This window comes from Numida meleagris, chromosome 1, assembly GCF_002078875.1.
Source record: "Numida meleagris isolate 19003 breed g44 Domestic line chromosome 1, NumMel1.0, whole genome shotgun sequence".
NCBI lineage: Eukaryota > Metazoa > Chordata > Aves > Galliformes > Numididae > Numida > Numida meleagris.
The window spans coordinates 132,983,362-133,000,036 of record NC_034409.1 but is presented as its reverse complement, the minus strand read 5'-3'; the positions used below and the strand labels follow the sequence as shown (position 1 = coordinate 133,000,036).

At 37.1% G+C, this 16,675-nt stretch overlaps 1 protein-coding gene across 2 annotated transcripts in view; it reads left to right on the top strand.

Moving 5' to 3' along the window:
• Window positions 1–16,675, top strand: part of TGFBRAP1 (transforming growth factor beta receptor associated protein 1) — a 33,714-nt gene that overhangs the window by 12,771 nt on the left and 4,268 nt on the right. For both annotated transcript variants that reach the window (XM_021413970.1, XM_021413962.1), the window contains exons 5-11: window positions 4,708–4,790; window positions 8,826–9,167; window positions 10,455–10,512; window positions 10,824–10,967; window positions 11,595–11,738; window positions 13,387–13,546; window positions 15,794–16,227. In XM_021413970.1, the coding sequence (XP_021269645.1) occupies window positions 4,708–4,790; window positions 8,826–9,167; window positions 10,455–10,512; window positions 10,824–10,967; window positions 11,595–11,738; window positions 13,387–13,546; window positions 15,794–16,227 (1,365 nt within the window). The remainder of the gene's footprint in view (window positions 1–4,707; window positions 4,791–8,825; window positions 9,168–10,454; window positions 10,513–10,823; window positions 10,968–11,594; window positions 11,739–13,386; window positions 13,547–15,793; window positions 16,228–16,675) is intronic.

Here is a 16,675-nt window from a genome sequence, read left to right as displayed (position 1 = left end):
TCTGCATGAAATCTATGTGCAGAGCTGAAATTAATATTTTTTTCTTTTTTCTAGATACTTTGGAGTATTTCACTGCCATCAAAATGACATCTGTTGCATTACTTTCAGATTGCTTAGAATACATTGAAATTTTGGTACCTGACTGTGGGAATTTTAAAACCACAGTGGACCCAAATGAATTTAGTCTATCAGGAAGTAAATATTTTGATTTTAAGAACTTTGTAATTTTGTTCATATCATAACATGTAAATTTTGTTCAGTGCTCTTGGGAAGAAATCATTAAATGAAATGAAAATTTTAAGAGCTTTCACTGGGATCCTTAATTCCTCTGTAGAATGAGTAGCTGGGAGATCACTGGATGTAAAAAATGTTGGCAGAAAAGTGTTTCCCTCCTTTTAGTAAGGTACAGCTATATGGGAGTACTTGAAAAATAGCTAAGTATTGGAAAGTATCTCTGCAAATTCCGAATTCAGTTTGCAGTTTGTTTTTATGCCTAACTTTTCCCTTGGAATCTGAAGAGGCAAACAAAAATCCTGCTCTGAGGACAGGATGCATGATTAAAATGTCTTCTATGTATTACGACCTCTAATTTTTCAAGTATTTCTGGTTTATGAGGATTTAGTCTGGGAGACGTCTTAATGTTTTTTCCACAGATTTAGCTGCAATTCACTGTATAAAATTCATGATTAATTCCTCTGAAGTTTTCTTACTTTTAGGGTTTGTTTTTGTTTGGTTTTTTTTACCTTGAGGTATGTCGCCTTCTGTTTACAAGTGCCTTATGTACACTTATATGTAGGTCTTGCTTCCCCAAATGACTGTTTCCAAGAATATTATTAAGTTCTGACTTTGTGTTTTCAAGGGTATTCAGTTACCTTGGGTCAATGCTATGTCTGAAAAGCAGAAAATTTACATGTAAGCAAAACCTGTTGAAGTTTTGAGTTCTAACTGCAGACTGATGTTAGCTGGCTTAAATTGATGAAGTCTCCCAGTGACTTGTTAAAATGATTACACTTGAATTCCTTGTTGACATGCTAGTCCAATTTTTCAGAATGCATCAGTAGCTGGAAATGTAATGTGTTGAGCTTGCTTTCTAATGTGCCTCTGATAATTAATGCTGTCATTACAGTTTTGGTACAAACAGATCAGTCTTTCCTTTACTGTAGTCTCCCGTAATATAAGCCTGATAGAGTACATCCAAATTACATGCCTCACATGCATCTCTTGCATCATTTCTTGGGCATTCTTTAATTGGTCACATAATCTCTCCCAACTAACTCCTATCTAATAAATATCTTCAGGTATCTATTTTGCAGCCTTTACTGATTCTTGTATAGCTGACACATTCAAGGTCTTAATTCACCTTTTTATACTAGTAGGAGTAGGAAGACGAAGGTATTGAATTAAGATGCTCGATCCAGCAGCTATAATTTATCTATATGGAAGGGTGATTGCAATTGTTTGATACACTTAGTATACTGCCTTCATTTTCAGTAAGCTGTTTTATCTTCCCCAGTTTGGAATGGCTTTTGCCATTGCATATGTGACTTGAACTCAGTCAAGGGAGTTCTTGAGGACATAGGGTTTTTTCTGCAATTCAATACTGCGTTGTTGTCGCATGCATACACATTTGCACACTCCCTCTATTTATATCTACATAAATGTATTTATATATATGCCAATAATGCAGAATGATAGTGGGGTTGAAACAGTGAATCACTGCATTCTCAGAATTGTTTCTACAACCAATGTTTAGTTTATGGGAAGAAGGTCCTGCATAGTAGCTCTAACATATTATTTAACACATAGCTCTGCAGACTGCAAATTTCTCTGTTATTACATGAAAATGTCTTTAAGCATCAAGGATTATCATTAAGTAAAAACTGCTAAGCAAGAGAGGTGCAAGGGAGACAGCTTTGCTGGATATCATTTTTGGTGGAAGAATGGCAAGGCCTTTCTACCATGCTACCATGAAATGACTGAACACTACTTATTAATTTTTCAGGACAGCTGAAGTTTGCAGAAATCATGGTTGATGGTAGTGAAGACCTTGGTTAGATTGACACACCTCTTGCATAGGTATCTCTTTTTTTGCCTCTCATTTCTCTCTAGTTTCAAAAAACTTGTTAATTGCACACAAACCTGACGAAAACTGAAGTAACTTTCTAGAAAGAATCTTTTTGACAATCTTGTTGGGAATTCTGATAATCCTAGAAAGGCTTTTTCTAGCTGCTGGTAGAATTAAGGCTTTGCTATAGCTAATGTGGCTTCAGCAGTCAGCTTTGTTTACAAGTATTTTTTCAAATATGAATTAATAAAAATCTTTATTCATGTTTCTGTAGCTAAACTTCTTTTCTTGCTATTTTTTTAATGTGAATTCAGTCAACAGTATAGAATTTGCCTAAGGCACTTCAAGTCCTGTAGTTGTTCTTCAGAAATGTTGAGGGAATAAATAATGCATTGAATTTTGACAGACTGTAACTTAGTACCTTTTTAAAATGTGCCAATTACAGTGTTCTGGCAAACTGGTCTGGAAGAACTCAGGATCACTTCTGTATCATAAACAAAAATAAACAAAAATAACAAAAATAAATTTGTAGTTGGCATGTTGATCTAGCCTGTTTTTAAAACCCTGAGAGATATTGGTGTATTTTCCAGATCTGTTGCTTCCATAATCTTGAGGCGTTTTAATGTGTAGCGCTTACCTTATTGGCTGAAAATCAACCACAATACTCCATACGTTATTAGTGTATCTTTTAAAAGTTGGGAAAGCGTCTGCCTGGAGATGTCCATTGAAATTGGGTAACAAAGGAATACGTGAAGATGCATCAGTGTTTAAATGAAAGTGAATACCACTTAATCAGTTTAGATGTAATAGCTGATTTTTTAGGCCTATACTTAAACTGTCCGTGAGCTCTTTTGAAAATTGCTGTAAAGTGTAAGCCATACAATTAAGGCAGCATCCTCAATGTGTTAAATCAATGCAAACTTAACTGTAATATTGTAATTCCCAATGTGTAAATATTAGTGGTCCATAGACTGGAAAAATTAAAAATGAGCTTCAAACAAAACCCTAACTTTAATTTTGGTTACTCTAGCAGTCTGATCAATGTTTGTCCTTTAGCCCTCCCTAGCAAGTATGAGATTGCAGTGAGATGCAGGTTGAAATCCTTTGCCGGCACCTATCTGCATCCTCAGGCCGTTACCAGACAAGTATTCATAAGTTCACAGATTTCAATTTATTGGTATAATAACACAATTGTAAATCTCAAGATTATTTTATATATGCATTATCATCTGAGGTAGTTTTAATTCTCTAATTAAATTCCCTTTTGGTATTACATTTGTCTGAAAATAAGTGCCGTATAACATGTCCCTTTGTTTACCCTTCTATTTCTAACACTGGGAGGCAAGAGAAGTCCCACAAATCTACAAATCAATAGTTTGTAATGGTTTACTGAAGATCAAGGTTAAGTATTTCCTTAGGATAATCCACTAGTAAAGTATGCACCAACTAAGTGGACTTAAGCCAAGATTTTCTCTTGGTAAATCCACAGTCTTTAATCGAGATGAAAAATCAGTTATTACAATTCAGTCTACCCTGCTTGAGATATGCCTGGATTGTGTTCATAAATGTATTACAATTCTTCTGGGTGTTCTCATTGAAAATAGAAGTCTGCATAATAACAGCATTCCTGTACTCTTCTTGACATCAGAAAACTGCATATTCATGGTAAAGTTGAAGGGTGAAGTTGAGAGCATATGGAAGTGGCTAGCTGCGTTCACAAAACACTTGTGCCGTCTCAAATGGTAGATGCTTTGCGAATCACAGTTCAGGTTCCTCTCAGTAATTCTCTTTTTGCCATTGGAAATATTTGAGCTACATTTAATCCAGTGGTAACCAATTCACCATTCAGATTTTAAAAAAAGATACTACAAAACTTAGCATTTTAGTATTTAAAGCAGATTTGTGCTTTTTCTAGGGATTTTTTTTTTTTTTGTAAACTCTCTTTCTGTCTAGGCGTGATCTTAACAATGACACTCCGTAACACATTGCTTTCCTTATGCTTTACTTGTGCTTTTCTTTTTAACCATATTTTATGTACATTTCACGATGTAATTCTATATTTGATAAACTGCTTTAAACATATCGATTACAAACAACAACAAAAACAACATCTGTCAGAAAATCAGAAATACCGTCATCAACTGGGAAAGAGGCTATGAAAATCACCAGCAAGGTGGCAGGAGAAGTATGGTCAAAGTTGGTTGTGTGTGTTCAGCGGGGACCCTTGAGTTTGTCTTTCTGTTTTTTTTTCCTAGTGATTCACAAGAACTTTAAAGATAACCATTGGCCTTCACATTTCTAAATACCATGAACAAAAACTTGAGGCGGGTCAGACTGATGTTAGATAAGTCCATGTTTGAATAAGAAAACTTAAACTTGCTATTCGTTGTTCTTAGTAAATTTTTGTGGATAGTGTTGTGTTTACACACATCTGTGAAAGTAACGCAGTCTGGGCAGCAGATTCAGAGTGTATTTGGGTACATACAATTTCAAATCGTGATATTGTTTTTGCATGCAACTTAATGGTTCCAGTTGAAGGTCATGTGTTCAGTGTTTTTATGATGTACTTGTTACAGCTCTGCCTAGCATCATATGAGTAACTCATTTGAAATATAATAGTTTTTTCCCCTTCTCTTTTATAGGTAATGTACAAACGAATCCTGCAGCAAGCAGGTTTTATACAGTTTGCACAGCTTCAGTTCCTTGAAGCAAAAGAGCTCTTCAGGTAATTGTGCGACAAGAAATTTAGTAATTTATCTTCAAATAAGGGGTTAATGTAATTGGCTTTAAAAACACTTGGTCTCTTGAATATTTTTTGATGCAAATTTGAGTTCAAATGGGATAAAATGGTTTCCTAAGGGGAAGATGCAGAGTTAGATTGAAACAACTTTGCATTTCAAGAGTTAATGCAACTGATTTTTTTTTTGTATGCTAATATACCGTAGTGTTAAGGCTACTTTAATTGTGTAATCTAATTGCATGTAGGTAGTAGACTTCTATGTTATAGGAAAAAGAGTTGTTCTTGAGTTAATGGAAATATTTCAAGGAAAGTGAAGCTTTGGGAGAAGTTACTGCTAGAAAGAGAATTCTCTGTTTTGCCTCCAGCTTACCAGGGTAATGGGAAACATGAGACGTGAATGGGCAGTGTACATGGAGTAGAAATTGGAGAATGACAAGGAAGGTTTGAACAGTGTTTATGAGCAATTTGGTTTGGCCAGGACCACTGTCTGTATTACCTTGTAATTTCTGGCAATAGTGAGCAACTTACAATCTTCCTCCTTGTGATCTTCCAAACACTGGACTAATTCATTACTGGGTTGTGTATCTGAAGCAGAATTAAAAGGTCTATGAAGTAAGGAATCCTTTACAAAATTTCCATGAAACTTTTCAGTGTGGATTTCCAATAGGCTTCTTTTTACTGTGGCCAGCTATGGTAAAATAGTTTGAGGTTGTCTAGGTGTGCTAGGTTGCCAGGATTCTGTAGCAGTGCAGCTATCTTGACTATGGTTTGACCCTTCAACCTCAACTCCTTTGTTCCTTTACCCCACCCTTCCTGGCAGTAATTTCCTGCAGTCTATTCTGGGAGTCCTACCTTACTAGCAGTGGTTTAAATGTCTTTAAAACCAATGAAAAAGGGGTTTCACTGGGGAAAAACCAATGAAAAAGGGAAAAAGCAGAGAGCTCCAGCACTTTGTGGGTGAAAGGGAGATGGAATAGCCAAGTTCAGTTATGCAGCACCTATCCAGCTGGCAGTTTGTCTGACAAGTGAGTTTCAGTGAACAGTGTTGTGCAAGCTCCTTTGTGGAAAGTGTTTCATGAGAAAACTTGCTGTCCAAGCGTGAATTTTGAAGCTGAGTCAGCATCCTGGGGTGTTCCCTTCCTCTGAAAGTTGCAGCTTGAAAGTAGAACAGCTGTTTATGAAATGATGAAGTCTTTGGTATGAGAAGAAAAGAATAAGTATCACTTCTCACCATCAGCATATAAGCTATTAATTTTTAAGTGAGTCTTACAGAATGCAGGGTCTCTGATTTCTTTTCAGCCTCGGCCGTCATACACAGTCCAGGTAATATCTGAGTGTCTCAGTATGTATCAGGGCATAATCTTGTTCATTCTAAGTTTTTTGATATTTGTAGGAAAAATGGGAAAGATAATGACAATCTATGCAAACACTTCCCTGTCTCCATGTATTGCTCTATAGGTGTTTCAAGTTAGCGTTAGTCAGAAATAATTCATTTTAAAATGCCAGAAGGCCACTTGATACATGTCTGAGGAAAAGTTGGACTTAGCAGTGAAACAGTAGCAGCAGAAGCTTCAAGACGTGAGATGTGGATCTGCTTCTGGCCAAATCTGTAGCAAGATTGGCTCATTTCTCAGAAAACATCTATGAGTTATAGATTAGCCAGGAAATAATTGCATTGGACTGAGTCTCATTTTCTTGTTTCAGTAATCCTTGTTTAACCTTGTCAAAATAGTTATCTTATTCTTAATGTCATAGTTCTTAGAGGCTGAAACCTTTATGAGGAATACTTTCTTACTAAGTTCCTTTTGGTTATCCTGATACTTCCAAGAACTGGCTAATGTTGAAGAAAAGGAAGGAAGTGGTATCTGGATTTAAACTCCAATAACTAAACAGAGGGAGGGGAGATTTTATTTTTTAGCTGAATCTATTAACCTTAAAATGAGCTGTCGCAGTAGGACTCTTTTGGTTTGACAGACTGTTATTGCTAGCACCGTATAATCCACTATAACTTACAAATTGTGCTTTTTCATGTTGTTATCATTGGGGATTTACACACAGTTAAAGCAAACAATGTTTAGCAGGCTATTTGCTGAATTCATTGTAGTGGGTGAGGTCATCATAATGTGGATCTAAAAATTTCAAAACCAAATGCAAACTTGAAAAGAGGAATTAAAAGGAAAATTCAGCTGCAGGAATCTGCACAGTAGATCTGAACGCTTCTTTTATTAGAGGCTGGCCTCTCTAGTTTGGAGTTGGAGCTTTCTAAGCAGTAGAAGCTTTGCGTGTGAATCAAATCTCTTCCTGTAGGAAGGCTTCCTATGTTCAAATTTTTCTGTTACAATTTTCTGTTTGTTTCCATGCTTTGCAGTCACGAGGCTCTGGAACAAGATGGTTACTTACTGCTCTTAAATTTCTTGCTATTGCTGCTCTCTCCCAGAATTTTGCTGTTCTGGTACAGATTCAGTAGCCTCAGGACATCCTTAAACTGTATTTTTAAAGTAGTAAATAGTTGTTAACACTGAGGTGCTTCTTACTAGTTCATGTGTTCTGGATGGTTTGGGGATTATTTGGCAAGAAGTGAACAACTTGGGGCATGTCTTCAGCACTTTAATTACTTCAGAACAATAGATAAGGGATTAACCCACTTCACAGAATCACAGAACAACAGAATGGTTGAGGTTGGAAGGGACCTCTGGAGGTCCCTGCTCAAGCAAGACCACCAAGAGCAGATTGCCCAGATCTTTATTTGGAAAGATAGTGATAGGACAAGGGGGAATGGTTTTAAACTAAAAGAAGGGTGACTAATGTTAGATATGAGGGAGAAGTTTTTACTGAGAGAGTGGTGAGGTGCTGGCACAGGCTGCCCAGAGAAGCTGTGGTGCCCCATCCCTGGAGGCACTCAAGGCCAGGTTGGATGGGGCCCTGGGCAGCCTGAGCTGGTGGAGGCAGCCCTGCCCACAGCAGGGGTTGGGGCTGAGTGGGCTGTGGGGTCCCTTCCAACCTAAGTCATTCTTTAATTAATTCCATGATCTTTTACAGTTACTGCCTGTGGAATGAAAAAAATGTTCCTGCTCCATTTAGTTCCTTGATTGTGACTAGTTTCCTTTTAGAATTTTTTCTAATCAGTTTTGTGAATGGAAAAGTCTTTCTGAGGTTGCTGATCATGGGGTAGATAAAAACTTTTTATTTGCGGGGGAAAAAAGAAAACAGGGTTTCTTTTGGCAAACTTTAAGTTCATTTTCAGTTTTTTCAACAGCAGTATCTTCCACCTTCCAGGAAAGCTAGTCTCTAAAGATGAATTCTGAATAATGAATTGACAGTGAAATAAAGTATAAATCCTGATTTCTTGCCGTTCTTCAAAAGCAAAGCCTAGGAGGAGGTATCATTCTAAGTGTGAAAATCGGGGAGATATTTGCCATATATGGAGCAGATTCTGATTTTATTCTTCTTTCATAAAATTGTCTTTCCCATTGCTTGAGGAGTTTCTTCACTGTGACAGAAAGAAACTGTATGGGGTAACATACTTGTGTTAATATCTGCTACTCTTGCATAGCCCTTTTGGCTTGCTTGAAAGGGTTCAGTTTTGTTGTTGTTTTTTTTTGTTTTTTGCCTCAGTCAGCTATCATGATGTATTGATGAATTCTAGGACAGTCCCAGGAACTTCCCTGGAGCTGTTCAGCCGATTTTTTTTTTTTTTTTTTTTTTTTTTTCCTCCCTGTATGCCTCCAAACACCTGTAAGATGTCAAAAGCAAAAGACTGGACAGTCTCTGAATTCTCAGTAGTCTAGTGGAGATTAAAAAGAGTAACAAATCTGTGTAGAAATATAAGGGAAAAAAAAATCCAAATTTGTTCTGATGATACTTTCTCTGGTGCAGAAGGCAATATCTTTCAGAAACTGATGACCTGTTGGTGTCCTGCCTCTAAGCATACGTGCACACATTCCCAGAATGTTATTTTTTTGTGCCTATGTATACTTTTTCTTTCTTTTTGCTTCATCTAGTTTGACACTGTAATTGCAGAAGCGGCCAGCTTGATGTCCGGGAGCTGATCTCTCTCTACCCCTTCCTGTTGCCTACTTCCTCTTCATTTATACGGTCTCATCCTCCTCTGCATGAGTATGCTGACCTAAACCAGCTGACCCAAGGGGACCAGGAGAAGATGATCAAATGCAAACGATTCCTCATGAGTTACTTGAATGAAGTCCGCAGCACTGAGGTTGCAAATGGCTACAAGGAAGACATTGACACAGCTTTACTCAAGTTATATGCAGAGGCAAATCATGAAAGCCTGCTGGATCTCCTGGTTTCAGAGAACTTTTGTCTCTTAACAGATAGTGCTGCCTGGCTGGAAAAGCACAAAAAGTGAGTGGATTTTTAGAGTGTAGCACCCTTAAGACCAGGAAGAAAAATGCTTGACTTAATAAGCTGTTGACTTCTAGAGGGATGTATTTCTGACTTACTGTCCAAAAGACAATTTGACCTGACTTGTAAAAATCCCCAAATTCAGGGAGAAAGGTCTTAAATGACAATCAAAGGTAAAGAAAATGTTTCTAGAGAAATACTGAGTTTTCCCCCTGAAACTGTGTCCAACACAAAAACTAGTATTGGTATGGATCTCAGCAGGGAAAAAGTACTTTATTTGCCCTTGTGATAGTGTGAGAATCGAATGGATGCAGCTGCAGTAGTACACCTGAATGTCTAGGACATAATGAAAAGATGCCTCAAAACATGCTGTATCTTAGGCAGAAGCTAATAAGTAACTAGGAGCTTTTAAATTATAGCTGCTTATTTGGGGAAAGAAGGAAAGATAGCTTGCTTTTGAATTTTGAACTGAGTGTGCTCCCACTGGTTTGCAAAAGGGACACTGTTTAGGATGACTGAAAATGACTTCAGTTTGGAAATGCCAGTGGATAAAGAATTAATTGGGAAAAAAATAAAAATGCTTCTGTCATAGGTAGCCTTTGATTTCATTTTGTCAGTCTTTAAAGTGGGTGGTACAGTAGTAGCAAATAAAGTGGTAAAGAGCAGTCTTTAATCGTGATCAGATTTAGTGCAGGTGTTTTATTGAATGCTCTTGGTACGTATGCTTTGCATGGCAAGCCTTTGCAAATGTGAAGTGCATAACGTAGTCTTGTGATAACAGTTTATAGAACGTGAGCTTCGTTTGTATTACAGTACACAAAAAACAATCTGTAATAGTATTGTGGGAAGCTTGTCCTTACCTAGCTTGATTTTTGTGCAGCAGTAAAGAAGAAATGCTTCTGATAGTAAAGCAAAGTTTTTAAATAAAAGCATCGTATACATTTGATTTTAATTGCACATGATTAACTGTTGGCAGAACGCTTATTATTTAGAGCTGCGTGAGGTCTGTACAAGAAATTCAGAGAACAGCGTGAGAATCATCTCTGATTTGACAAATGATTTGTAGCCATTTAAATTGGAGTTTGTAACTTCTAATTAGGGAAAGGAGGGACATGGATGCTTTTTTTAGGAGAAAGCTTCTCTCCTTTGGGTGTAGACATGGTCACGTGCATGTCACCTAGAAATCCCACTGTAAGCAGCTGTTTGTTATGTTCTGTGCTAATCAAACCATAATGGAATTGATGGGAAAGATCTGTCAATTTTAATCTGTTTTCTCTTTTCATACAGGTATTTTGCCCTTGGTCTCTTGTATCACTACAATGGTCAAGACGCTGCAGCACTTCAGGTTAGCATAAAGCTTTTAGTATCAACTGTAAATCATTATAAAATCCTACCCATTTTTCCCCTCCTCGTTCTCAGATGGTGAAAACCGACGCATTATGGGGACTGAATTAGTTGAATCTGGCAGGTACAAGAAAAGTCTGTGATGGAGAGGAAGTATGAATTTAGTAACCAATGAGGTCCCTTACAATTAGTGTTTGTAGAAGCTCTTTCTAATGGCACAAATACCAATGGCTGATGTGAAGTGTTGTTACAGCTTGCATACTTTTTGAGTCATAAGAATGTTTAAATAAAAATCTTTGGGTTTTTTGGCAGTTATGGGTGCAAATAGTTGATGGAGACATCGAAGACTCTACACGTTCAGATCTGTATGAATATGTAGTAGACTTCCTTACGTTTTGCTCAGACCAGGATCTGGTGTGGAAATACTCCGAATGGGTTCTACAAAAAAATGAAGAGGTTTGTGATTGATGTACTTGTTTTCTTCGCATTTCTAAGATAATTTTCACATCTTTCTTTAAAAAAAAAAAAAATAAAAGCTGATTTAAAAGGTCAGTTGCTGCTGCTTTTGCTTATAAACAAATTCCAGTGAAGAGTGAGTGCTGTTTACACTAGGCCGTGGAATAAACAGCGTTCATTCAATACAACATCTCATTGCTTAAAAACAACAGCAATAAAACTTATTCCAGTAGAAGTAAAAATGCAATTTTGTAGTCTCTTGTTAGTGTGCTGTGAAGAGACTTGCTTTATGCTATATCAGCCTGTACTGTTAGAATTTGTCACTACCTCATCGGTATTAATTTGAAGCTCTTGTCTTCTTCAGTGCTTCTTGTAGCTTGTGTAGAGTGTACTCAACAAAAGGTTTATAAGCATGGCAGTGTGTAGACTGCTGATTGAGGTGAGGGAGATAGGAGTGGGTATGATCACATTAAGCACAAAGCGTAATCTTAGCGGTACGAGGGGAAGTTTTGCATTGTTTGTCTTCTGAATAATGTGCCAACTGATCTGACAGTGCTATTAATTAAATATTTAAACGATAATAAAATGGTTGCCATTGAGTTCCTAAATGCAGTTATCTATTTCTAGGTTGGAGTACAGATTTTTACTAAAAGACCTTTGGAAGAACAAGAGAAAAACATTAATCCAGATGATATCATCAATTGCCTTAACAAATATCCTAAAGCGCGTATTAAGTACCTAGAACATCTCGTACTGGAAAGAAAAATAGAGGTGAGTCTTACAGGAATATCTAACATGGTCTGCCCTCTAAATCCTTTATGTGTGATGAGCAACTCTGAAACAAGCCAAAATCTAGAAGAAATGAGCATAATTTGAAGGCTTTTGGATTCTAAGCCTTCTCTACTCTGTGTGTTTTACGATTAGACTAGGAGATAGGAAGCTGTGATCTACATTCTGGGTTTCTTTCAGCTTTTCAACTCTCACAATGGCAAGACAATTGCTTATCTTTGCATTTGATTATCGCATGCTTTTCTGCCTCACTGGTGAGGCCCACTCCACAAACAGTGATTTTAGGATATTTAGATGAAAATGTCCTTGGTGTGTTTGCTACTACTTAGTATGGCATTCATTTAGACTAAACTGTGTGTCCTGAAAGAGCTGTTAACACATAAAACTTTGAACCCCCTACAAAGTGCACAGGGGAGGGTGAAACAAGAATGTGTTCAATCTGTCAGAATTGGCTGCACATCAATTGCTGGAAACCACATTTTTTCCTGATGAGTGCCATTTGTTTCAAACATCCAAACTTACTGTGCTGTAGATATATAGATACATTTTATTCTGTCCTTCCAGAGAAATCTTCAGAACTGATAGAACTAAAGCATGCACTTCTAACTCTAAAATGCCAAGCATCCCTAAATGTTGAATGGCCAAAAAAATGTGTTCACTAGTCAGAAGTGACAGTATAGACAGGGTACTCTCTTTCTCAAGCAAGAAAATGTTATGGTACTTGGATATGAGACATCTTAGACACAGACAAAATTGCTTTAGTCCGCAAATAATGAAATGAACATTGAAGAAATTCAAGAGACCAGTTAATGAATTTACGTTTCTAAAATATACATGCTAGAGCAATGGTTTTTCTCTGCTGCAGTTTCAGATAGTCAAATTTCTGATGTCATTCATGATTTCAAATAAACTTTTAAGTTAGTTTTGTAGAATATCTCTAGCAAAAATAATTTGTAAATAAATCTACTCTACCTGTTAATAAATGCTGTGTTATATATGTATTTGTTCTTCAGAAAGTTCTTGGTTATTCCAACTGCTGTAGTGAGGATGTTTCAAACAGTAGTCAAATCATCAGCTTGTACTGATGACCGTGAAATAAAGAGTAACACTTACCTACGTCTGGCTTTCGTAGATTTTATTGCAGAAATAGAAAAGTTAAAAGAACATACTTAAATATAGAGAAAACTGTGTTAGGTCAAAATTACTCTTTTACTAGAGAAACAAGAGGAGAAGACAATGTAGAACATACTTGTACTCAAAGGGGAGAGATCTGTTTTAATGCATTGATAGGACTTCTGAAAGGGAATAATTTTTGTACCAAAAAAACCCTATTTAATTCCATTATTTAAGGTAAAGATGAGCTTACAAATAAGAAGTAATCAATTTTTCAGAAATATCTGCTCTGGTGAGAGGGAAAACACATAGCTGTAGGTATACCATATCCTATCTTGTGAAGCTGGTCTGAATAAGTTGACTATTTGCATGAACTTAAGACTTTTGAATAATTTGAATTAAATGAATGAACTTAAACATCTTTATAGAACTACGTAAATGTTCGTCAAAATGTTATTGGTGGAGAGAAGGGATTGTCTTTGTAAACTTGAGCTAATGTTGTTCTTTTCATCTGCAGAAAGAAAAGTACCATACTCATTTAGCTGCCTTGTATTTGGAGGCAATACTTCAGCTAAAATCTGGGACCACAGATAACTGTGTGGAAACAATTGAACTGCTGTTGAAACTACGCAGCCTTCTTCAGAAATCTGATCTTTATAGAATTCACTTTATTTTGGGTAAGATGCCTTTCTCTGTAACTTAGCTTTCTGCTGGAACTGACATATAGTATTTACTAACTCCTCATAAGGATAGAAAATGAAAATACTTGAGCTATCATAGAATCACAGAATAGTTTGGGTTGGAAGGGACCTTTTAAGATCACTAGTTCTGTCCTCCCTGCTATAGGCAGGGACACCTCCCTCTACACCAGGTTGCTCAAAGCCTCATCCAGCCTGGCCTTGAATGCTTCCAGGGAGAGGGCATCCACAACCTCAGTGGGCAACCTGTGCCAGTGTCTCACCACCCGCACAGTAAAGAATTTCTTTCTAAAACCTGGGTATATTTGGTTGATAGGCTTGTCTTTTTCAAACACAAGCTGATTCTGCAAAGGCAACAGCTGTTGCTGTTGCCTCAGGGTATGTGAAGTAGAGTAGTATGTTTGCCACTGCACCGAACACAGAGCACCATGACTAGATAGGAAAAGTATATTTATACAATATCTTACTTTATATGTTCATCATTAAAAAGAAACTGAATGTAGCTTGTGAAAGTCTTCTGCAAATGGAAGAGTTAAGAAGCTTATTTGTTAAGTAGTCTGTTTCTCAATTAATGTGAATTAATGCAAAGCTTTGTAAAGATTTAAGGACTTTTCTTGTATGTACCAAATTCCCATCTCAAAAACATGGTTTCATGCTAGTCAGGAAAAAGAGAATCCTCACTTAGTGAAAAGGACAACATGTATCTTAGTGTTATCATGAGGGAAGCAACAATTGAGCTAAAATGTTTCCTTGGCCAGTGCTGCTTTGGCTATTTTTTTTAATGTACCTCCCAAGAATGAAAGGGAAATCACTTGTTCTTATGCTGCGAGATGTGAAATACCTTCTGAAATTTGATGGAAAAAAGCCCACTGGGTGTAGAAATAAAAACTGGTGAGTAACAGCTGAAATAACTTACCAAGATTTACTGTCCCCTTGCCTTTCCAGTCAGCAAAACATTGTATGACAAGTAATATACAAGCGTAACAGTGTCAGTGAAAAAATTCCTTTGATTTGTGCTTTTATTTTTAACCCAATTCTTGAAAGGAAGATTTACAAGGCAGAATATTCTCCTGTAATCCATGTACTCCAAAATGCAGTACTTCTTGCGTGAATATTTTTTCTTACATGAAGAAGAGATTACTGTAATGCTGGTATTGTTCCTCCTTGATAATAAAAATATTCTGTGGGGGGGGAAAAGCATCATATTTCCATGCTTTTTACCAACTTTGCTGACTTTTACAATTAAGCTGCCAGACTGGATTAAGGATTTGTAGTGTCCTTTTCATAAAAGAAAACACTATTTGGTCTTTAGTGTCTCTTGTAGACTTTAAACTATTGTCATTGAATTTTTTGAGGCTTAGATTTTTTTCAATGGTTTGTTTTGGTTTTTTGTTTTTTTAATAAAACTATTTACTAAGATAAGGAAAAGGATAATACTTATGACTGTATGTGTGTGAGTGTATGTGTGTGTGTATATATATATATATATATGAATGTATGCAACAAGTGATACACAAGCAATTGCTCACCACTCACTGACTGGTGCCCAGCTAGCTCCATAGTGAGCAGGAGAGACAAGCACTCCCACCCCCTTCAGGATGACTCTTCTGCATGATTCCATGTGGTATGGAATATCCCTTTGGCCAGTTTAAGTCAGCTGTCCTGATTCTGTTGCTTCCCAGCTCTTCTCCGAGAAGCTGGAACGGCCTTGGCTCTGTACAACACTGCTTAACACACTGATGTTCATAGTTGTTGTTATCAACGTTGTTTTTCTCCTAGAACCAAAACATAGCATCATACCAGACACTATGAAGAAAACAATTCAATCTCAGTTGAAACTAAGAGAGCAGTCTGTATTTTTGTGTGATATTTGATGTGAGCAGAGCTTAAAAATATTGTAGTTTCATCTCAGAGTTTATCACATGTGGTAGTGTGTGCAGGAATGTGTGAAACTTAGCTGCTAGAATTTTAAAAGACTGTACTGACATCAGTTTTATCACTTGTTGCTTAGTAATTTCTTCCTTATTTTGTGGTGCTCTTGTTAAGAGATGTTTCTGTACACCTGTGCATTCTTGTACTTAAAAGTATCTGTATACAGCTGCCAGCTTCTCTGCAAAATGAGTGGAAATTGAGCTCTGTGGACTTGTTTACATTGAATCTGGGAGAGAAAGTAGCAACCTCTTCCACTGAGCAAACATTACCTCATTCATGTTTCTCATTTAACAGACAAAATCCGTGGCACAGACCTTCACATGGAAAGTGCAATTTTATATGGAAAACTAGAAGAACATGAGAAGGCTTTGCATATCCTTGTCCATGAGTTAAAGGACTTCCGTGCTGCTGAAGAATACTGTATCTGGAACTCTGAGAACAGAGATGTGCAGTACAGACGGAGGCTCTTCCACATGCTGCTGTCAGTGTATCTAAATCGAGACGCTTCGGATTGTGCACTAGTCGTGGCTGCTGTAGATCTCTTGAATAACCACGCTGCTGAGTTTGACGCAGCTCTGGTTTTGCAGCTGTTGCCTGACAGCTGGTCAGTGCAGCTCCTCTCCCCATTCCTGGCTGGAGCAGTGAGGCAAAGCATGCACACAAAAAGAATGACTCAGGTTGCACTTGGGTTAGCACAAGCCGAAAACATGATCTACAAATATGAGAAGGTAGGGTTCTGTTCAGTTTTGTTATTTTTTAATAGAGGCACTTTGCAGCTTGATTTAATTAAAATCGGACACTTCAAGAGTTAGGGCGAAGTTGACTTCAGGTCCTTGGCAATTTTAATTGCTGCATTTATTACGTTTTTGCCGTGGCTACTATCGTCAATATTACGCTTCTTCTATAAAACAGTAGGGAAGGTGAGGCTTTAGAAAAAGGAGCATCTTTGAACTTGGGGGCTGAGTGGAAATACACTTGAGATTTCCAGATTAATTAATTTCTTCCAGAACTTTCAACAACTGGGCATTTTTATTTTTATTTTTTGCTAGGATTGGGACATGTCAAAAGTTGCAAGAAAGCTTGCACAACACTTATTAATAAGCTTTAATGCTTTAATAGCTTTTGTTTTTGCTAGAAACACTTGCAAAGTATTTTATTCCTAGCTGTAGAGCAGTG